We start from the raw sequence: 23,251 nt of genomic DNA on the forward strand, positions 1-23,251 counted from the left end.
TGAAAAACATAGTAGAATAATAGATAAAAATTAGAAAGGTGTCAGAATTTGTATTTCTTCCATTGCAGAAAGCTCCCTCCATTTGTGACTGAACCTTCAGAGCCCTGCAGTGTCACATATTGTTGCAATTGTAGATTTCTACTCAATCTTTCCTGTAATGTGTTCATAAATAATTGAATGCTTCTCATTTTGATTGGAATTACTCGTAGAACTTTCATAGGCCCTGGTGGGAAAGGAAATGGGTCCTAAATTTTTAACTTTACTTGAGGATTTAGGAAAAAAAACTGAACTTTTTTTTTTTTTTAAGCTTGAACTAATAAAAATAAGAACATGGCTGTAACTTGTGCATGCAAAATGTTACAGTAATACTACTTGCTTTCACCCATCTACATTGCATGTAGGAACCTTCTACTTAATATAATGTGAGTCTGACAGATCATAAATAGTCTTATTTACCTTTCTCATATTTCACATTTATTCTTGCAAAAGAAACCACAAACAGAAGACTCAGTTGTCTCCTGGAAATAGTTCTTAAGTAAGTGTGTTCAAAGAATTTCAGGAAAACCTAAATCCTTTTACCCACCTAAAAAGGAACTTGGGTATATATATATATATTATAACACCCTTAATTTGCTTTAGGCTAGTTCATTTATTTCACAGATAAAGTACTCAATTATTTGGCAACCTGCTATCCCTATGAATATTTTTCTCTTTCTCTGTGCTGGCCAATTTGAATCACTTGATAGTTCTTCCCATCTGGTAAACCACAGATTTAATCAGAGCAGGGCTAGTCCAGTGTACTTTCTAACCATTGAAATACTTAGGCTAATCTTCTCTGTATACTGTCTTCTGATGACAGGGGAATCGAGTGGATAAGCTTGAGTGGGTTTATTTCCTTTGCCACATCAACACCTAACAATCTGGGGCTTGTGAGGAATGAGCTGCAGCTGGTGGACCTACCAACGGGTTAGTATGTCCTGAGAAATCTGTATGAGGGGCTGACAGATTTGCTGGGCACTGACAAACAGCAGTTCTTCCTATGATTTGGGTCTGGGTTTCTTTTTTTCCTTCTGTTGTCATGATAAAATCAAATAATGAAGAGGAGTTTTATCTAGTTCTGCTCTTCTGTCCTTGTGAAAGCACATCATGTTTTCCATGTCCACAAAATGCATCTATTTCCAAATGGGTTTTGTCACAGTCTACACCCACTGTTTCATGTGCAGCCAAAGTACCATTAAAGCATTTGTTGTGGTTTGTATCAGTAACAGATAATTTTTCAAGGTAGCCCACATGCATGGCCAGAATTAAAGTGTGTATGAATGTAAAATGGATATTTTAATAATGAAATTAGGTACTTTCATTGTATTTACTTCATGAGCCCTTCAACAAATTCTCATTTACATTTCTGAACCACAGTAAGGAAGGAAATTCCTAGCATGTTTGACCACTAATGGAGAAAATAGCCAGTATTCCTGTAGTCCGGCCTGTGACGTGAGAGCTCTAAGTAACATTGTTCATAACTAGATTTCTTCACATAATTGGCATGAGATAATCTATTTATGAGCAGCCACCAGAGTGGCTACTAAAGTTTGAAAACTTGAATTTTCCTTGAAATCTAAGGAGAATGAAACTTGCACTAGAGGTGCTGTGATATCCTGCTGTTTGTAGATCATTATTTATTTTAGTGGTGTGTATAACACCTTTAATTCTGCAACACTTTGTAAAGGTGGGTTAAAATTTTGTTGGGAATAAGATTATAAATTCTTAAGTTTGATTCTTTTAGCTGGTGTTCTTTCTGCTACATGTAGAATGAATTAGTACTTCACCATGGAAATGCTTTCAGGCTTAGTTTATGGCAGAGTTAATTTCTCTTACAAAACTTGAAATTTATTAATTAATTTCCTCCTTGGGGATTTGAGAGTATTTCCCACTGGGTTTGAGTGGGAAAGAATAACTCTTTGAATTCTCAATGTGTATGTAGTGCTGATATGCATCCATTTCAGTAGCTGTGCTCTAGGATCGAACCAGGTCTTGCATCAGACAGTAGACTTTATATTATATTTAGTTCTTTGAAATGTAGTAAAGCTTTCACAATGACAAGAGTAATGTAAGCTATGACAGGATAGGTGGAGACCTCCTAGTTTAGTTGTAAACTATTTCTCTTTACAAACAGAATAGTTTATAAACTGTTTCTGTATTTATGTTTAGTTTAGTAACTATTTCTCTTTTCCCCTGTGTCATTCTTATGCTCCAGGCAGGAGCATTGCATTTCGTGGAGAGCGAGGCAATGATGAGCCAGCTATTGAAATGATAAAGGTGTCTCATTTGAAGTAAGTAATTAGCCTTGTGAAGTTTATAAATTTTACTGTACTGCATGAAAATCTTAATGACTTAATAGAAATAATAGAAATTCTAGGAAAAAATCACTCTGGAGAGTACAGAAAAATGTACAACAGCATCAAGAGAAAAATACTTCAGAGTATTAGTTCAAAGTGCAAAACTTGTGAATGTTTCTGTGGGTGACTTTGTCACTTCAGGACCCAATCACATTACAAGACCAGTCATTAATGGTTTAGTTCTTTTGAGAATTCTGTTCGCTGAATGATAATAAGAAGAATAAGTGTGCTGAACAGTTTTTTTCAACTTTGTTATGCGTTAATTCCTTTTTCAGTAACAAGCCTTTCTTAAAACTAGGAGATTGGCATTAAAAGTGGGATGATGTTTATTAATTTTTCTGAGTACGTATTTCACTTCTTTATAATAATTATGTAATGAAAAAACCAGATGTGAGGTATAGTTTGAGAAGTCATCTGATAAATGAACACATTATTTGCCATTAAATCCTGCTTATTTTGACATCAGGGCTGTGACAGGAGGTCTTCATAATACCACTAGTACTCCATGAGATTACTTTGCTTTTCTCTCCTCTGTAAATTAAATTAGTGTTGAATTTAATCAGGCATTGTCTTTAAATTTTTGAAGGTTTTTTTTCCTTTTTCTCTGGAGGAAAAAACTTTGTTCTCTAGCTTGCATAAGAATCTTTTCAGAAGTATGTATGTATTCCAGAGAATTTGGAAGAGTTCAACCATAGTGTGGTCTTATTAATACATTAAAAATTAAGAACAGCCGTGGGCTTAGATGAGAAGACAAGAATGTTAAGAAGAAGAAAGGATAGTTCATTTGAATAGAGATTAATGCAATTGAGAAGAGTATATACAGATGGAAAGCCTCTCTGTGTTTTCAAGTTACATGTGAAAAGTGGTAGATTGAAGGTGTTTTACACCTCTAGCTCCACAGATGAAAGGACTGAAGCCATGACCGACAAGAGGTTTAGTGTAAGAGGATTTTATGTTCATTCATCATTGGATTAGGGAAGTGGCATGTGTAGAGAAAAAAATCTGCCCAACCTACCATCTCAGTACGTCTTTCTAGTATCTTGTGCAGTCATCAGCTCGGGCTGAGTATGTCTAAGTTAGAGGTGCTGCTGCTTCTTTTGCTGAATCACTTCCCTTGTCTCCTTTACAGTAATTAAGCAGCACCACCTGACAGTAATTCCTAATTCTTTTAGCTTCAAAGAGGGTTCTTTTTCAGGCACTCTTTGCACCTCAATAACTTCAGGAAATCACAACCTTCACAGTGGGATTTAAGCCAAACTAATTTACTCGGCTTCCTCTTAGTTTTAGAGGGTTTCCAGAGTGCTGATATGAACAAGTATGAAGTAGAATTCTCAAATTAAAACGGAATGATTCATTTTGACTTAGTAAATTCTAATTTGTTTCAGGCAGTATCTAGCTGTAGTATTTAAAGACAAACCACTGGAGATCTGGGATGTCAGAACATGCACTCTGCTCCGAGAAATGTCTAAAAACTTCCCTACAATAACTGCTTTGGTAAGGAATAAAATCTTTCTTACTGTTTATTAAATGTTATGTGTTGAGATGTTCAGATATTTTTATACTAATTTTGAAGCAAAATGTTACTGTGTCAGTTGCATGGAGATAAATGCTTTCACTCTTCTGTTTTCACCTGTCATCAGACAGAGGCAAGAATAATGAAAGTACTGGTGGAAGAGTCTGGTCTGCTCCTTAGGTGATGGGGGGAGGTCTTCATTAAAATCATTATAATCAACAAAAAACCACTAGGGACTAAACAATTATCTTTTCCATTTCCTGGACAATTTTTCACAGGAATGGTCACCTTCTCATAACTTAAAAAGCCTGAGGAAGAAGCAGTTGGCAGCCCGTGAGGCCATGGCCAGACAAACGGTTGCGTCAGATACTGAAGTAAGCAGTGTTGAATCGTCTGTTATCAGGTATTTCTGATTCTGATTTGCTGCTCCTCCACATCAGTTGTTTTCCCACCATGTGCTGCTGTTGTAGAGAACAGAATTGCTTTAGAACTCAGTCTTGAATACATAAAAACAACATTATGGGCCCCCCTTTAGCTTTTAGATGTCAAAGTTTACCTTGAATGAGAAACAGTGCATCTGTTTCTCTCAGGTGTGTCTGTAGCACTCTATTCATTACCTGGTTCTTGGAGTAAAGCTATTATTTGCCCCCTGAACATTGCCTCAAGTGTATAAATGAGTTAACTGTTGCTTCTGGGAAAATGTTTTGAAGGAAACATGCATTTTTGTGCTGCTCCTGTGTATTGGTTAGGGAGAAGTCATCTTGCAATTCTACTTTCAATAAGGAAATGCTGGTGTCTCATTGTGTTCTCTTTAAAGCTTGCTACAGGAAGCCGAAAGTAAATCAGAGCTGAGCCAGAACATTTCTGCCAGAGAGCACTTTGTGTTTACAGGTGCTGATGGGCAGGTTTATCATCTGACAGTAGAAGGAAACTCAGTAAAAGACAGTGCAAGAATTCCTCCTGATGTGAGTTCCCATTTTCTGTGTCATTGGTGCTTTAATTTTCTTCTTTACTGCCAGAAAAAAAAAATAATCAGGGATATGCATTGTAGTGGCAAGTGGTCATTAGTGCAGTAGTTTGAAATCTGAAATAAAAGTTCTAACTGCAAAAATGATAGCAGTTCACTTTCACATTCTTACAGTTTTTCTGTTGAAAATGATGTTGAAATAAATTATGTCTTTACAAGTTCAAATCTTCATAGACCCTGACTTGCCTTCTGAATAAAGTACATGACCTATTTTTAACAATTCTAGTGAAGCAAAAAGCCTGTAGAGGCTGTGTTATTGAAACCTATTTATGCACTATTAATGGGTTTTGTCTTACATCATAAAGAGAATTTGAGTGTGCCAGAGCACTTTTTTGTGAGTTTTTAGGTTTGGGATTTTTTACAGTTACTCTGAAGAACAATCTTTTATTAACTAATTTCACTAATTTTCTGCTTGTTCACGAATTGTTTGATAAATTGATTTCCAATACAAATTTGTTTGGTTGTTTCCTACTTCAGAATATGCTATCATTGTGTTTAATGAGGACTCTCATGTTGGTGTTTCCTTGTAACAAGAAGTGATTTGTGTTGCTTTAAAGCCAAAATCTTACAATATGTCTTTCAAAGCAAATATGATTTACTTTATAAATACTTATATTTAATAGAATTATTATTATTTTCATATCATGTCATATAATAATTTTAAAAATGAAATACTAATGTTGAAAGGTTTGTTCCTTGTTTGGTTCTATTAATCATTAGATTTTGTTCTCCTGCTTAAATATTTCCAGGGAAGTATGGGTAGCATTACATGTATTGCCTGGAAAGGGGATATCCTGGTTCTTGGAGATGTTGATGGAAACTTAAACTTCTGGGATTTGAAAGCTAGAGTATCCAGGTATGCATGCAAATTTAAGTCTAATTAATGTGTTAGGATGGGTTTTTTCTCCCCTTCATTTTTGTTTGTCTCTGCAGCAGGTCATCTGTGATGTTTGAGAGGAAAAATGCAAGAATTTCAAAGTAGAATTTCAGGAAATGCCTGCTCTGTTCTTTACATTTCATCTTTTGTGTTTTCAGATGGAATAACATTTTATCAAAGTTTTTAAAACAGCTAGATACCTTTAAGTCAAATCTGCAATGGTTATTAAATATAGTAGCATTTATTTCAAGTAATTAACCTTTTCAGTTTTCATTTAGTTTAATATGGATAGCCATTTGTGTGTGTGTGTATGTTTCTCTTTCTCAGTCTGTACAATATGATCTGCAACATTCATGGGAAGGATTTAACTTCCCACAATATCAGATACAGGATGATTGATACTAATCTTGTGCTTGTCATAGGGGAATTCCAACACACCGGAGCTGGGTGAAAAAGATACGTTTTGCCCCAGGGAAAGGAAATCAAAAACTTCTGGCAATGTACAATGATGGAGCAGAAATTTGGGATTCAAAAGAGGTAAGTGTCTGTTGTTTTGATAGGTGCTGCTTTGCAAAATGCACGTATTACTTCTGAGGGTGATTCAGGCATTAAGTTTTACTTAGTCAAGATTTCTTACTGACAGTTGTATAATAAAGTTGTATGGCTTTTCTCAGAAGACTTCTAGTTCCTATAAAGCATTTTTAAGCTGTCATCAGTGAAAAGTACCTTTCACTCATAAAGCTGACAATGTCTCTGAGATACTCTTTCTCATTCTCTTGTAATAATTTCAAGGCAGAGATTGAAAATTCAAGGGGGAGTCCTCCATCTTAGAATTTAATCTTTGGACAAGAGAGTAGTTTTTACTACAGGTTTCTTAACTTCTGTGCCTATTCAAGAACGTGTATTCTTCAGTGCGTGGATGTATTCTGTTAGGGAATACAAGGAAGCAAGACACTTGTTAATTAACAATGTCTAGCTTCTCATCTTATTCAGAAATTCTGTAGTAATGCTCAGAAGTCTTCTGGGGTTTGCTTCATAGGTCTTTCAGGGGATTATAGTACCATGGGGAAGGAAAGATAATTGCACTGTTTTAACTTAGCCCCCCAGAGTAAGTTCAGGTTATGAGGCTATGAAGCAGGAAAAATTTGTTTGCAATGTGAAACTGTTGATGAGACGAGTCGGACAGCAGATATTGCTAATAACTGTGAATTATGTAGGCAGAGTAGACTATTATCCCATGAGTCCCCCTTTGAAGAACATTTGAACAGTTTTGACACCATGGGATACAGCTCTTGTAGCTGTTCCCTCTCTCTTTCTGGAAAAAAGAGAGAGTTCCTTTTATGAAAGCATTTAAAATTAATTCACATTTTCAACTGAAAATCTTTCAGAAAACCTGTGGAAATATTTTTCTAGACTCAGTCCTGTTATCTATATAAGCTCTCCTTAGGACTTCACCTTTGCCTACAACCAGTTATCTCATATTTCAACATTTTTTCTCTCATTCTCTCTGTACTGAAACTAATCACGCTCTCGAGCTGTTGGACCTTAAATCTCTCTGTAACTCCATGCTTCGTTCCAGAGCAGGTGCAAGGAAATAGCAGGTTGATTGCAGCAGAGACCTTACTAATATTTCCTTACATTAACAGTTGCAGTGTTCTGTGATGCAACAGAATAGTTGCCTGACAACTGGCTTGTGGTTAAAAGTGCAGTTTATGATGTTTTTGTTTATCTGTGTTTTGTTCATGGACAATAAATCACTCTATTCCCATAATATTATGTTTATAGTACATCTGAATGTATTTCTAGACAGGTTCAGTATTTATCAAGTCTGTGAAGAGCAGGAGTGAGTTAATAAGATCCTCACTTGCACCTTGTTACATGTATGCTAGATCAGGGACTGGAATTAAAGAGAAAATGTAAATTTCCACAAGTTAACATTGGAAATTATATGTCAGAGAGGATAACAAAGCAGCTGTACAGCTGTGCTGAAAAGGATGTGTTCTCAGCTCTCATTGGGGAAAAAGTTTTGGGGCAACCATGTGCCCTATGCCAAGCTTTCTATACTCCCTAGTCTACGTAAGAGACCATCGTTGAAATGATTGATGACTAACTTCACCTCTTATTGCAAATCTTGTGTGTGTGTCATGGAGAGCCTACTAAAAATGCAAAATAACTTTTCAAGGTACAAATGGTGAGCAGTTTAAGAAGTGGGAGAAACGTCAATTTTCGAATCCTGGATGTGGACTGGTGCACGTCAGACAAAGTGGTCTTGGCATCAGATGATGGGTGCATTAGAGTTCTAGACCTGTCCATGAAAGCATCATGTTTTAGAATGGATGAACAGGACTTAATAGGTACGTTGATTCCTTTTTTCTGTGGGCTCCTAGATATTCCATTTTGAAAGTGGACCATAAAGATGTTCAGCACTTCTGTTAGAGGAGAGGATGGTTGTGTCTAGAGGCTTAGGTGTGTCTGGTGGATTTCATGGGTGCAGATACACTTTTATTTTTTTAGGCTTAGGGAATATGAATGTTTTATTTCATGCAACTTTAATCTCCTAAATAAACTATGCTTTTCCATATCTTAATTGGAATATAAATTAAAAAATAATAGCCTTTTGTACAGCTGTCTAGCAATTTGACCAGTTTTATTGCTTGGTACTGAATTAGGTGTCAGTACCTACATCACCACTATTCATTACATCACACATTAACAAATGTTTCAAAGTGAAAATGTCTTTTCTGGTATTTGTAGATATCAAATGCTGCTTGTAGACTAATTCATCACTTTTCAAAGTAGGTTTTCCCACTGAAAAACAATAGTTGACCTTTTTTTGCCACATGTTTAAGAAGGGAATTGAAATACTTTATTATTTATATAGTTAACTAAGCTACACTATTCAGGGCTTTTAATGCTGGAACTCCAATAATTGCATTGGTTTTGGTCCTTTTGGTTAATCCTGCCTTTATTCATACAACTTTCTTATTCAGAATCTACATGTTTTAGAGATGTGTAATAAACAAAACTGTGATGTGGGGAGCTGTGGTGAGGAAGTTTGAGGAAACATAATTTATCACAGCTATTTTTACTATCAAATGAATGTTCTGTAATATTAAGCTATAAAAATTAACGTTCTAAAGCTAAGCATGCTGAAATTAGGGTACTCCTGGGTTAAAGTTGCTTGTGATTTAGCTGTCATTCTGTCTGTATGTTGTAATAATATTTTAATTACAAAACCCCATTTTCAAGATTCCTACATCATCCAGTGCCTGTGAAGTACAGGGAGTTGCTGAATTTTTAATAATGTAGTTGACTAGTACTTGTTTCACTCTCAGGTCACTGGGTGGCATTTACTGCATATCATCCAAACCTTGTACTGATTACAGACTTAAGACTTTTAAATTTTATGATAACAGTACTATAATTTTAATCTTATAGAGACATGTATTACCCATCATCCCAAAAGGGTGTTGAGAAGGTTAATAATCCTTGTATTATGCTTCAGAAACTAGGATTGCAAAGTAAAACTAAAATATACATTATGGTATATTTGGGTATAGCCCTGTTTCTCTTGCAGCATGTCCTTGTAGTAGCAATAATCACTGTATCCGGCTCTACTTAATAATGTATAATGTAGTCTGGGACTCTGTGGCTAAATTCATCGTGGAGTGCCCTGAAATCCTCATTTGAGTATGGATGATAACCCTGTACCTTCCTTCTGTGAAATCTTTTTGCTTGAGTGTGAAGATAAACTCATCTGTCTCGTATCTCATGCTGTGTGTATGAAAAGGCTGTGATTTGTTATTTTCTTCTGGTGCTTGCAAACAAGGTGGTACATTGTATGGGTACTGAACACAGTGTTATTGCACGTTAGCCACTCAACCATGAATCTTCTCCTTTTGTTTCAGAACCTGCATGGTGCCCCTATCTGCTTGTTCCAAGGGCTTCATTAGCTTTAAAAGCTTTCTTGCTGCATCAGCCATGGAATGAGAAATACTCTCTCGATATTATCAATACGTAAGAAGAAATCTGTATTTCTATATAAAATACTATTAAATCCTGGATCTTTTATTAGTATTTCTGTGCATATAACTGTTAGATGTGTAAGCTTTCCTCACTCTTTGGGACAGTCAAGATGATAATAATAATAATAAATAGAAAATAAGTATAGCAATAAGTAGAAAAGGCTTTGAGTATTGTATTACTTTTGACTTTTGGTAGCCCTTAGCTATTGAAGACTGCTGTCTGCTTTAAGATACTGGCAATATTATTATCATTCTCAGGTTATATTACACCAGAGAATTACTGTATGTTCTTTTTGTAGAAATTATTGGAAGACTAGTCACAGTTGGTTCCTAAAGGGTAATTGAAAGTGATAGTCCAACTGCTAGTCTAATAGGCCCATTTTGGCTCTTAGTGAGCCCTGCTTCACGTCACAGATGGAGCACCTTTCTGTATCCTTTTTTGTGTTAGTGGTCACATAATAATGGGCTAGGCATTGGTTTCTTCATTTTCAAGGGTTAAGAAATAAAAGTGGAAAAAAAGAGACTGGCAACATTGATTCTGAGGCTGAGAGAAAACAAACAAGTCTTTTGGTACTGTTTTCAAACTAGTAACTAGACAGAATATTCCTGAATGGCTTACCATAAGAATATGAAAGATTGTTTCCTTATATGTTCTTGTGTTTTTCTACAACCAGTAATACTTTTTCATATCAGATAATTCTGTGATCTTGGGAATATAGAAAATTATTTCTTCTTCTTTTTTTTTTCTCTTATCCAGTGATTATCCAGAGAATGAAAATATTAAAAACCTTCTTCAAGAGCAGTTGAATTCATTGTCCAAGTAAGAATTTTCCTCTTTAATATTTGAGTGAACTAGGGAATTCAGAAAAGGATAAAACCCTAAAGTTTGTGGCAATTCACAGCTTAATGTAGCAAGAATGCTTTTTGCCCTCTACAGATACGCTTGAGTAATGACAGCTTTTATGTTAAGCAGTTGATTTTTATATTTATATGTAACTTAATGATGGTGCTTTATTTTATTGAGGATTTTAGATTTTTTTCCTAATTAAAAATAATCCATAATACAGTCTTTAAAATATTTTTAAATAAGCAAACTACTACTATTCTGATATGTAAAATGTGATGGAAGTCAGTGTTGAATTTTTGACATTGATTTACTGTAGGTAGTGGCTGGCAATGAGAGTTTTAAAGATCCTGATATGGGTTAGTATCTAATTTGTAACTGCCCAGTGAGCATTCATGATATTTTTAGGCAGTACTTCTCTGTAACGTATAGTTCTTTGATGTTGGTCCAGCCTGTATTGGACACTGCTACTTTAATGCTCTGAGGTTTGTTAGGATATTTCATCTCTGAAGAAGACACAGTTCTAAAAATCCTTTATAGAAGATATGCTTCCAGAGTCATGTGCATGAACATCGCTCTGCTTACACAAAGAAACCAGATTTTGACATTCCCTTTAAACTATGAAAATAATACTTAAAGCTAATTAATAGAAGGTTTTCCTTCTGTCCTTCCATTTAGTAGGATGGACAAGATAACTTGATGTATTTTTATCCAGTCTGAAACATATGTAGAAAACCTAAATTCGTGCATGTGAATCTCTTATGCCATGGCAGGATGCAATTGCAAAGCTATTTGTAACTGAACTAATAATGTAATTTGTAGAGTTAATGCAGACTAATTTAGAGCTTTGTACACACCCTCGTGGTTGTTCCCTTTATTACAAGTACAAGGTGTTCCTGACAGACTCACTCTTTGTATTTAAACTGTAGAGTGACTTGCTCCTTGAGATCAATTATATTGCAAATTATGGATGCTTCCTGTTTTGTTTTGATAGGTGCATGGTTTTTTCATTTCAAAATAAAAAAATTGTATATTTTTGGTTTTTCTTTTTTTCAGTTTGTAGGTCATATATGCTATTTGTGTTCAAAACCAATGAAATAAAAATCTTGCACAGCATTTCACTGATTATTTATGCCTTTTTATTTTTCAGTGACATAAAGAGACTTTTGCTTGATCCGGATTTTACTCTCTTGCAAAGATGTCTCCTTGTTGCCAGGTAGTAGAGATTCAGATAATTATATCAAATGTTTCCTAATAAAATCTTGATCCTATCAATGTGTATGAATGTGCTGAGGTTTTAAGTACTCAATTAACTCTCCTTTAACTCTGTGGAATTCCTAAAGCACTTTAATTGACGTATTTGAGTGTTTTCAGGACTAAAAGTGGAAATGTTCCCTTACTGGGAAATGTTCCCTTACATTCCCTTGCTTGCTGGATGTTGAGAACTTCCTTCAGCCTTGGTAGTACTTTCCTAAAAGCAGTTCTTCTGACTATCTTACATTGAGTTATACAATGCCCAGAGATGTGAATTGGAAGTTCACAGTGCACCATAGATTACATGCAAACAGGAGAAGGCCCGTGGTTTTTTTTCCACACATATTTGTTCTGTGTTGTTCTTCTAACTGAACTCTACTTAATTTTGTCTATGTTTTTCAGACTTAGTAACTTTCTTGTACTTGAAAGAGGATATTAGCAATAAAAGTGTAAAATAACAAGAAAATATCCATTTCCACGTGTTTATATGCCAAATGTTTCACTGGTTTATATTGGTCTTCTGGCCAACGTTCTACCCAGATTGCTGAATGTCACTCCTTAAGCTTATAGTTTGCCCCACTGATAATGTAAAATATTTACAGTGTGCAGAAGAGTGCATAATCTTTATAAACCCACTTTTTAATACTTTTATGTGGCTTATGCAAAAAGACAAATGTATTTTAAATCCTGATTTTTATCTTCTCAGGCTGTATGGGGATGAATCTGAACTGCATTTCTGGACTATTGCTGCCCACTATTTGCACAGCTTATCCCAGGACAAGTCTGCCAAACCAGCAGACACACCTGTCCTTCAAGAACAGTTGGTGAACCCCTTGGATATATGCTATGATATACTGTGTGAAAATCAGTATTTCCAGGTATTTCAAGGAGTTAAAAAATATGAATAATAAGACTCATCACCACCATAAACAGCATTGTAACCTTTGTATTATCTTTAGCTTTTGACTATACATACTTCACTTTTATTAGTAACCATTTTGTATTAAATCACTCCTGTTTAAAAATAGGGGATGTTTGGAAAACTCTCAGAGTATTTCCATGTCTTTCAAAAGCTTGCTTTTATTTATTTCAGTAGCCTTACATTTAGAATATTTTTCCTTCTTTGTGCAGAAATTCCAACTTGAAAGGGTAAATCTCCAGGAAGTGAAGAGATCAACGTATGATCATACCAGGAAATGTGCTGATCAACTTCTTCTCTTGGGCCAGGTTTGTGGGTAATATTTGAATTTTTTATTCTTCTTCCCTGTTCATTTTATCTATTTATCCTGTTCAAGTAAAGTTTTGCCTAACTCATACCTGGTGTTTCATACTTATGTTCACCCAGTGTGTAGTTTTTGCTGTCTTAATGTTTTATCACGCTGAAAACTGTGTGTATTGGTGTAATATATGGTAATGTTTGGTGTTACCTGCTACACACTTTAATTTTCATGGGAACCCTGTACAAAGCTTTCTTTCTAAAACTTAACATATTTGGGATAAGTCAGCTTGCACTTAGACCACTCACTTTAGGTAACAAAGGGTGTATTTAAGCTTTTGGTAGACGTGTACGGATCAGTGAGGCACTGCACAGATCTGCTCGCTGAGAGATCCTGATCAGGATATTGTTGAATTTGTGCAGCAAATGTCATGAGCAGTTCCCTCCTAATGCAGTTGGGCTGCATCCATTTACAAAAATAGCTTTGGTATTACTGGAGAGAACTTAAATGATTTCTTTGCCACTGTGTATTTGAGCATCTGTCAACGAATGTTATCAGTACAAGATACCAGAAACATTGAATCTGTAGATAGTCTAAAATGCTAGTTTATAGAAGGTAAAGAATGCCAGTTCATCAAATTGTACTTAATGTGGCTTTTCATTATTTCTGTAATTATTTAAGCCATCAGCTTGACTGACCTCACCAAACTGACCTCTCTAAACATTAGGTACCTCATTTTAGTAACAGGTGGAGGAGGCTCTATGCCTGCAGTGATTCAGGCGATTTGGAGACAGGTGTCTAAAGCCCACGCAGTGATCCCCACTGGTTAGGTGCAAAGCTGCAGGTGATGTTTTACATGGTTGAATTCTACCTTTGTTTTAAAATACAATGTATTGAATCAGTCCTTGCTGGTTTCTGCATCATTACATTTTATTTCTCCTTATCTTAAATGCTTCTCTTCCTTTTATAACTCTGCAAAAGATTATGTAAACAAGGAAATAAATATTCTGAATTAAATTTTTGTTTGGCCTCTTCTAGAAATGTTAGCCTGTGATTAAACTTTATGCTCATGCTGGGTGTTTAAATGCAATCCTTACTAGGATGCTTTATTGAAATAGAATCATGCCAGTAGATACTTTTGTTATCTGTTTCAGAATGACTTCTGTTGTTATTTCTTCTACATCTTGGAAAAAGTAAAATAAAGACTTTTGTTTAGAAGTGAGTATGTTGTGGTCAAAGTTGTTGTGGTGGTTTTTTTGCTTTGTTCTTTTCCTTACCAGACTGACAGAGCAGTGCAACTGTTGTTAGAAACAAGCTCAGAGAATGCTCACTACTACTGCGATTCACTCAAAGCTTGTTTGGTCACGACTGTCACCTCATCAGGTCCATCCCAAAGTACCATTAAACTGGTAGCAACCAACATGATAGCCAATGGAAAGCTCGCAGGTAAAATGTCTTCAATACTACTTTTGCTTATAAATTACTAAATCTGATCTTAGAAAGGCTGCTGATGGAGATGGGAGAGCAGAAAGTTGTAATTGAACTTCTGTGTTGCTTGTTGCAGTGTATATACAGTAGTAACAGAAATGAGCAATAACTCAGTTATAAAGATCAACTTGTTTTGCTGCTTTTTAGTCAGACAATATGTTTTTGGAGTAACTCTTAGCAAGAGCTTGCTCTAAAAGAGGTTGAGCACATAAAGCTACATATCTTCCACTTTACTAATTAAAGAATTATTTAAAAAATCATTTCTTATTGCTAAACTTGAAAGGTGGATTTACTTTCCAGTTCAGAGCTTGTTTCAAAAAGTATGTTTTCTTACATGTACAGGTAGGTTTTACTTAATGCAAGAGATATTTGCAATATAATGATTGACTGAAATGTTCAAAGACAGGCAGACAATGTACACACGTCTGTACTTGCCTGGAAAAAATCCTTCACACTCTGTGGACAATTAGCACTTCACTCTTAATAGTTACCTTATGGCCAACGTTAAAACAAGGCATTAGTTATGAATAAACATAAGTAAGTTTATTTAACTGACAAAGACCATTATGTCTTTATGATGAGAAGTCCAGTGAACTCCTTGTCCTTTGTGTTTAGGGGAAAGCTAAGTGAAAGCTCTGTGAGGTCCTTCTAAGATCTGTCACCCAGGAGAAACATACTCACACCCAACCTAGATGGAGAGCCAGTTGGTAGAAATTAGGGGTTTGCAACATCTCTGTGTGCTAAGAAGGAGATGAAAGATCCTTTTTCTGGGGATAAATTATCTTCTCATGCTTCTATAGCAACTCATTTATCCCTTAATTGATAGCATGCTTTTTATTTTCCAGAGGGTGTGCAGCTACTGTGTCTGATCGATAAGGCTGCTGATGCCTGTCGCTACTTGCAGACTTACGGCGAATGGAATCGTGCAGCATGGCTTGCAAAGGTATTTAATTTCTCAACTCTCACTTTGCTAAAATAACTTCATATATGTAGGTATGAAGGCTGAAGAGGGTGCTAAAGTTCTCCAAATTGAAAACTAAACCATCAGTTTGAAGTACCATCATCAGTTCTTTCCATGTGTTGAGCAGTACCAAGCCGGTCCATTCAGTCAGTGTTGACAGATTCTCCTTCAGCCTTTTGACTGCAGCAGTCTGCACAAGTCACCCAAATGACAGGACTGAGGCACAATAATTTTTGAGCAGCATTTTGTGACTATAGCTGCAGCAGTATGGAGTTCAGAATAAACTACAACCCCCCACTCCTGGAAGCGGATGAGTAATTAGGCAGTGACTTTGTGCTGAGCTTCGTGTAGCGTGTGTGCTGGTTTTGAAGATGCCAGTAACCATGTAGTTTTGCCTCAACTTCTCCTTTGGTATGCAGGTGTAATTACAGTAAAATTACAGCAAAAGTACCTATACACAGCAGTAATTCTCCAAGTTACAATGGACAGCATTCAGTAAGGATGACCTTCCAGTGTCTCTAAGTAAAATTTCTGTTGTGTTTCTTGTAGAAAGTGTAAAATGTTGTACTTGGATTTTCTAAATGAGTGAATCCTGCTCTTAAATATAGAAATGTTTTGTCCTTAAGCCTTCAGTAAAAGACAATGATTTCTAAATTCTTGATACTCGAAGCTTTAGAAAAGTCTTCTTGTAAAAATAATGTTAATCACATAAATGCGAAGTGGCCTGAGTGGAGAATTTTTATACCTAATATGTTTCTGATTTTCCCTTGTATTGTATTCATTCAAGTGTACTTTTGGTAGTAAAACTGGTTATTTCAGATACTTCTACTTCTGCCCAAAGCATTTCACCGAAAATAGTGCAACAGAAGCAGAATGCTCTCTTTAGTGAGCAGCTGAGAATTCATCACTCTCTTTCCCATCTCTTAAAGGTTCGTTTGACCTCAGAGGAGTGTGCTGATGTGCTAAAGCGTTGGGTAGATCACCTTTGCTCTCCACAAGTCAACCAGAAGTCCAAAGCCATTCTTGTCCTCCTGTCACTTGGATGCTTTACAAAAGTTGCAGAGATGTTGCACAGGTAAAGACGAAACAGCATGATCTGTATTTTGCCTTGACCACAATTGTTATTTAGGCATCTGGGATTCAGAAGTCAAAGGGGGAAGGAAGTAGTCTGTAGTTTGATTTCTGACTTTAGTTTCTATTTTAACATGTTTATCTTTAACTTGAACCTTGGTAATACAACATTCTTGTGTACTTGAACCAATCTTTTCTTGTAATTTAATTTACTGCAAGTGTTAAGACTGCTACACCCATTAACCAAGTAGTAACAATCTATAGTAGCCAGGGTTATTTCTGAATAAGTAGAGTCTTGATCTTTAAAAAATTTTGCATCCAAAATCAGTTTGGTACCTGCAGGGAGGAATAGGGGATGCAAAAATGCAGGGAGAAGGGAGCATGAGGCAGTACATGGAACCTGTTCATACCTACTGCCAGGGAACAGGATAGCAGCATCCACTGCCATGAGGAAAGCACTTGGTGCTGTCACGGTGTAGTGAGTGCTCAAGACCTGTGAAGCATGAAGGTGCAGAGAGCGACATGGAGAAACCTTGTGAGAGCAATGTGTGATGTGGAACTGTGAATATGGGCCACAGTGGCAGCTTATATGGTGACGTCACTTAACCTTGGGGATAATTGGAAGCTTTGTTCAGCCCTCAGGGCAGGAGAAGTTGGCCACTCCAGGTCTAGGGGCAAAGTTTGGAAATCTGGCATTACAGGTGTTTGGATGCAGTGTCCTGGAATATGCTTTTGTTTTCCTGCCATAACAAATTATTGTCTTTTTCCCTTTAACAGCATGAGGTACTTTGATAGAGCAGCTTTGTTTGTTGAAGCTTGTCTGAAGTACGGGGCGTTTGAAGTTAATGATGATACAAATATCCTTTCTCTGAAACCCTGGGTTTGCATCTGTACTCATATGCAGTGAGTATGCCAGAGCCAATGTTAGATGAACTAGTCTGCACAGGAAGAGGGGTTCCTGTTCATGTTTTCCAGGCTGTGTAGTTATCTTTTAAACACCATATCTCAGGGAAAAAAAAAAACCCTTCACTGAACCCCTCTGTAGACCAGCACACTGTTTTTGTGAATGAAGTGCTTTATGAATAGAGTCAGGTTGAGACAGTGAAAACAAAGAAAAATAAAGGTCAAGATCACATGTGAGTAATTTAAAAGGTATCTAAAGTTTGTCTTGGTACAGTCTGTACATCTGACCTGGTGTTCTGGAAACTGAACAATTGCTCTAAATTATGTATTATGTACAGTAAATAATAATGCATACATAAATGACACCTGGCTCTGTTTTATGGAGTCATCACTGATGATAACTTGTAAATAAAAGAAACCACTAATAAATCATGTAGAGAACTCTAGATATAATTATCAAATAACTCTTGTAGAATGACCTTAAGATTTCTTAATTTCTTTTCCAAGTTATGCCACGGAGCTATGACAGGTGCTTATGCGTATCTGGAATGTATCTGTCTTAGTTTAGAGGACTCTGCATGTTGCCTGATAAATGCTAATATGCATTTAATAGTATAATTTGTCTTTAATTGTGCCCAAAACTGTCGGATTAGCACAATTGGCAGCAATGTTCAGTGTTTTCAACTTGGGAGAGCTAAGGAGGTAGCAGAAAGGCAAAAAGATTCTGACTTTTTCTTTTCATTCATTTGGTTTTTTCCTTAATGCTTCGTTTACATAAACTGATCCATGCTGTATATGCAGATTATGCCAGAAGCTTGAAACTGCTGGGCTTTAAACAGGGAGCTATTCTTTTTGCTTCAAAAGCAGGAGAAATTGGTAAAGAGTTACTGATTGAGCTCAAACAGCCCAAAGAGGAAGTTACACAGGAGTAAGAATTTTCAGCTTAGTTCTGCTGAGATTCTACTGTGTGAAAATACATTTTTCTCTTGAATTACTGTAATAGCTGATATGTGTCATTTGATCAAATGTCGTTAAATGTGCGTGGAGGTAAGATTAAGAACTGTTTTCTGTTTATTTTTATGTTAAACTTGTCTTCATTTTCACGAGAGGAGAAAGAAGCCTATGATAAAATTATACAAGAATATTTCCAACTTTTTCAACTATAGCAGATGGCAAATTTTAAAATGTGGTGAGACTGATCTATACAAGTGTAAAAGTCTGCTCTATTTACTTCTAAAAATCAAATCTTTGTAGTTCTTCACTACTGCTGTATTTATATGTTTAAATGATTCAATCTGTACTATAGAAATATAAATATATTTAAAGAATAAATATACATCACAAAACACACAGTTCTTTCCTGGAACATTGTGTTTTCTCAGTCCAAGTTTTTGTTTTAAAATTACTGTTATTTTATATCAGTTCACTGTATTGTCCTTTTCATAACTGTCTGTCTGGAATGGAATCTTTTAACAGGTTTACTTAAGAAAATGTCCTAACATTCCAAAAATCCGTGGAAGGTCCTTTTTTCTCAATACAGGTATTGTTATATTCTGTGTTATTCTTGAGTGTGCACACCCTGCACACCTAGGGACTAAATTTTACCTTGCAACTGGTTCATGGAATCAAAAGGGTATGAGAGGAGATCCTACCTCAAAAGCAGCAAGGTAGGCTTCTGCAGAACATTCAGGAGATGGCTAATGCTGGCTCCACAGTTCTTCTTTTGTTCGTTATTTGAATGTGTGATTAACAATAGGCTAAGGAAAAGGATTGTGCAAAGCCAGCATTTTAGCTTTTTAATGGGATTCTCTTAACGCTAACACATCGTATGGTCCAGATGCTCGAGGGTGCCACCCAATGACATCTCTGCTCATTGTAGTGCCAGTGTTTCAGTACCTGTTTTCATTATCATTTCTTATGTCAGAGCTATCTTTTCTCTTTCTGGAGAAATTTCACAGCTGAGGAGTGGATGCTGATGTTAAATTGCCCGTGCACATTTAAGACTCTGGCATCTGAAAATGAGTCTTGGTGAAAAATTAAAATTTCTCTTTTTACCATGTTGTTGGAGCTACTGATGCTTAGTGTGCACCAGTGAAAGGAATCTTCTCCTGTAAAAGCTCTCTTGTTTGACTGTAATATATGGCTTGTTTCCTTCAAGTAATAGTGCATTGCATTCTCCATATGATCAAGTGTTTGTGGATACATATTCTACACTCCTTCCTAGAGGAGCACCAGCTTTGGGATGTTTCTTTTAACTCTATAAAACTCAGTTCAAATCTACAATAGCATTTCTGATAAAATTTGTAAGGCAAGGCTTTTCAATAATGATGTTTTTTATACAAATTGAAAATGTGAGTTTCTTTGCTCTAAATAGAAGAGTGGTTTAATTGTAGTGTATCTTATTTCTTCCTGCCACATCATGCCTACACCACTAGATACTCTCTGTTCAGTGTATTATGAACAACACATACATGGTGATTTCAGCTTGGGAAAACACATATACAATGAAATCTGCCTTAAGTATTGACTGGTGAGCAACAGAGTTGAGCAAAACTAACTGCCATTAACAGTGGGTTAAATTCTGGCTCCCACTCATTACTACAGCACTCATCAATTCCTTCAGCTCTTGGGTTTGGTAGCAGCACTCAAGGACAGGGATACCACAGAGTTAATGTAAGCAGATGCAGACTCGTTCTTTGACAAATCACAAATTGTTTATCAATGGGTCTCTGGAAAAAAAATCTGGTTTAATATACAGTTGGATTTATAAATCTGTTTTTAAAAGAAACACATTGCAAAGGCCTTTAATTACCAAATGCTTCTCTCTACTTTTACGTGTGAAGTTTGCAGAATACTGTGTGGCATTCCCTATTGAAGCCTTTATGATGAAAACAGAGTGTAAAAGTGATTGAAAGGTTTATTTAGATAGTAATGCAGTCACACTACAATAATAAACCCAAACTTTTAAAATCTCTGTGTGTCTTTATTGAATACAAAAATGTCATCTGTTGCACTGGGATTGAATGGTGATTGTGTCATTGTGATTGTGACTCTGGACTGGCACAGTGCTTGGGGCTGGTTTTTCTATATTGGTGCTAATGGAATGTTGGGTTTGCATTGTGTTAGTGTTCCCAAACTTTGCTAGCAAACACAGGCTTTGTACAGGTTCAATTAGGGCAGGACACTGTCTGCACTTTGATTTTTGGGAGCACAGAAGTAAGTGAGAAGCAAGCAAAACAATTCCTTCCTGTTCTCATGCAACCCCACGGACAGTAATACAAGACTCTTCCTTGCTCCTCAGCTGATGCTAGCGAGCTCTGCTCATCTCTCTTGTCTAGGAGGCAGGTGCACTTACATCAGTCTGGAGCATCAACTCCTCAAAAAACATGAAATGCATTCAGCAACGCTGACATGCATGTCAGTGAAGGCTTGTTTTTCTCCTTCCTAGTTCGCATAACTTTCCTCTCGGCTCTTAAGATGCTTTTGTTACTCTGGCTTAGAAGTTGTTTTTTAAAAAAAAAGTACAGGTAAAAATGTCTGAGAGATAATTGGCTTGTACAGCATGAACTTGTGAGAAGCTTCTCACTCATACATTGGAAGGACAAGCCTGAGAGTTTGGAACATACAAATAAAGTGAAGTGAATGAATTTTAAGAAGTTCCCAATAAATATGATTTGAACTCCTTTAAATTCCTTTGAGAATTCCTTCCACAAACCACTGTGGATAGTTCAAGTAGCAACAAAAGTTTATAATCCAAGTTTGCTGGGGTTTACATTTTGCAGCTTCTATCAACAGCAAAAGTCTGTAACAACATGTACACACATTCTTTCTTCATCTTTTGAGCATGAGTCTTATTAATTAATTGTGATGTTTGATTATTTGATATTTGATTATTTGGTAGCTATTTTAAGATTAATTTGCAGAAGGCCAAGACCTAAATAAGGACTTTCTTGAGCCATTGGGTTGTCTAGGTGGAGAACTTCTAGATGGAGAACATCTTATAGAATGACTAGTGATGATAGCCCCTTTCGTTGTAGTATACAAATCGTTTTGGACTTGTATGACCAACCCATGCATGTGATTGAGTCTACAGGGATGCACAAACTGTCTTCATTTCAGTGAAGAGTTCTGAAATGTGCACAGCTGCTGTGTGAAGCTTGTTTGGTCCCACAGATGTTTTCCTTCAACATCTGCAACATCTGCCTACTCATTCCACTGGTGGTTTTACAACCTGAGGGAAGCTTCTGGTAAATATTCTCATGGGACTTGTGGTAGGACTTAATTATAAAAATGGGGTATTTTGTGTTCAATTCCTGATGTGATTCTTAAAGTAAGCCCAAATTATTTCAGTTTTACGATAATGGCTGTACTTGTTGTAAGTAAGTCTAGAAAATAGTCTAGCAGCTTAGTTTTGGTATAAGCAAGCCCTAATTAGAGTTTTAATTAGAGCATGCTGTGCCTCACAATAAAGGCAGTCTCTGTAAATTAATCATATTGATTAACAGTGTCTAAAATTGCCTAACTTGGATCAGTTCCTGAAGTAATTCTCCCAAAATTTAGTTATGTAGGGGGATATGTGTCCATCCGTGTATACAGGTATATGTATATTTGATTCAGGAGGAATAATCTATGGAAAATGATGAAATGAGTTATTTCATTGCAGTGTAAAAATGATTAGTACTCTATGGCAAATTATTTATACTTTTCATTAAAATGCAAAGAGTCTGCCAATTTAGAGACTTTGCAGCCAGATAGAGGCATATATTATACATCAAGGAGACCTGGTCCAGAATGTTGATGTGTTGGGTGTCTGACTAAATAGGAGATGGTGTTCAGCAGCAGTTGACCCCAGAGATGGGAGACAAGGACAATGACACATTCCTTAATGGGAAATAGGTTTGGTTTGGGTGATCTCTAGATGGCCAAAATCATATTCTAAAAGTTCAACCAAAAATTTAATTGCTTGTGAGCAGTGAAATAGTAATGGCTTGGCAAAGAGTAAGGGCTTATTTTGTTGTTGTTTAAAAGAAATAATGTATTACTACTTTTTGGCAAGAATTCAGCACAACTTTGATATTTATATGAACCTAGAAAGAGAATTCATTAATGACTTTGGGGTAAAAAAATTGCATCTATTGATCAAAGTAGTGGCATAAAATCCTTTAATGAGGCTCATACTGACCCATTTGTGTTTCTGGGACTTCTTGCCAGTAAGTTGCTCAGTTTCTACTTAAGCACTGAAGATAAAAGCCACAGCTGGGAGCGTTTCTCAATATCTCATCTGGTTTTGCTGGATGGCAGCGATGTTAGAATTGGAAAGAGCCAAGATTAGAAAGCGTTGGCATGTTAGGATGTGCATCTTAGAGTCTCATTGTTCCACTGTACAAGCACTAGTTAAAACTGCCACCAAAAATTCCTGAGTTAAGTTGGAAAATTCTAAGAGGAGAAAGCCAAATAGGTTTGAAATGATTGTGCTTAGGCCTTATCCAGATTTTTCATGCATAAAGCTGTATTCATAAGGGAAAGATCATTGTGGCCATTTCCTGTGTGGAGACGATGCTGTAGAAAGCAGTCACTCTCTCTCCTTGTTCAGTAAAGGCAGGTGGCAGTAGGTACCAAAGCTCAGCATATGTTTCCAAGAAGAACGATTAAAACCCAACAGGAATTGGGAAGGG

The 23,251-nt window shown here is 36.2% G+C and overlaps 1 protein-coding gene across 1 annotated transcript in view; it reads left to right on the forward strand.

The window, feature by feature from the left end:
- WDR11 (WD repeat domain 11) overlaps window positions 1-19,047 on the forward strand; it is a gene marked incomplete at its 5' end in the record, with an annotated part of 42,846 nt that extends 23,799 nt beyond the window's left edge. Inside the window, 18 exon segments of the mRNA XM_084265421.1 lie at window positions 860-968; window positions 2,260-2,330; window positions 3,782-3,890; window positions 4,188-4,312; window positions 4,727-4,874; window positions 5,686-5,792; window positions 6,236-6,350; window positions 7,996-8,167; window positions 9,722-9,830; window positions 10,596-10,658; window positions 11,833-11,898; window positions 12,643-12,814; window positions 13,068-13,163; window positions 14,434-14,599; window positions 15,487-15,584; window positions 16,532-16,677; window positions 17,451-17,530; window positions 18,351-19,047. Coding sequence (XP_084121547.1) covers window positions 860-968; window positions 2,260-2,330; window positions 3,782-3,890; window positions 4,188-4,312; window positions 4,727-4,874; window positions 5,686-5,792; window positions 6,236-6,350; window positions 7,996-8,167; window positions 9,722-9,830; window positions 10,596-10,658; window positions 11,833-11,898; window positions 12,643-12,814; window positions 13,068-13,163; window positions 14,434-14,599; window positions 15,487-15,584; window positions 16,532-16,677; window positions 17,451-17,530; window positions 18,351-18,508 — 2,110 coding nt within the window. The 3' untranslated portion in view covers window positions 18,509-19,047.
- Window positions 19,048-23,251: the final 4,204 nt, after the last annotated feature.

The sequence above is a fragment of the Gallinula chloropus genome, assembly GCF_964237585.1.
Source record: "Gallinula chloropus genome assembly, chromosome: 5".
In the NCBI taxonomy this organism is placed as follows: domain Eukaryota; kingdom Metazoa; phylum Chordata; class Aves; order Gruiformes; family Rallidae; genus Gallinula; species Gallinula chloropus.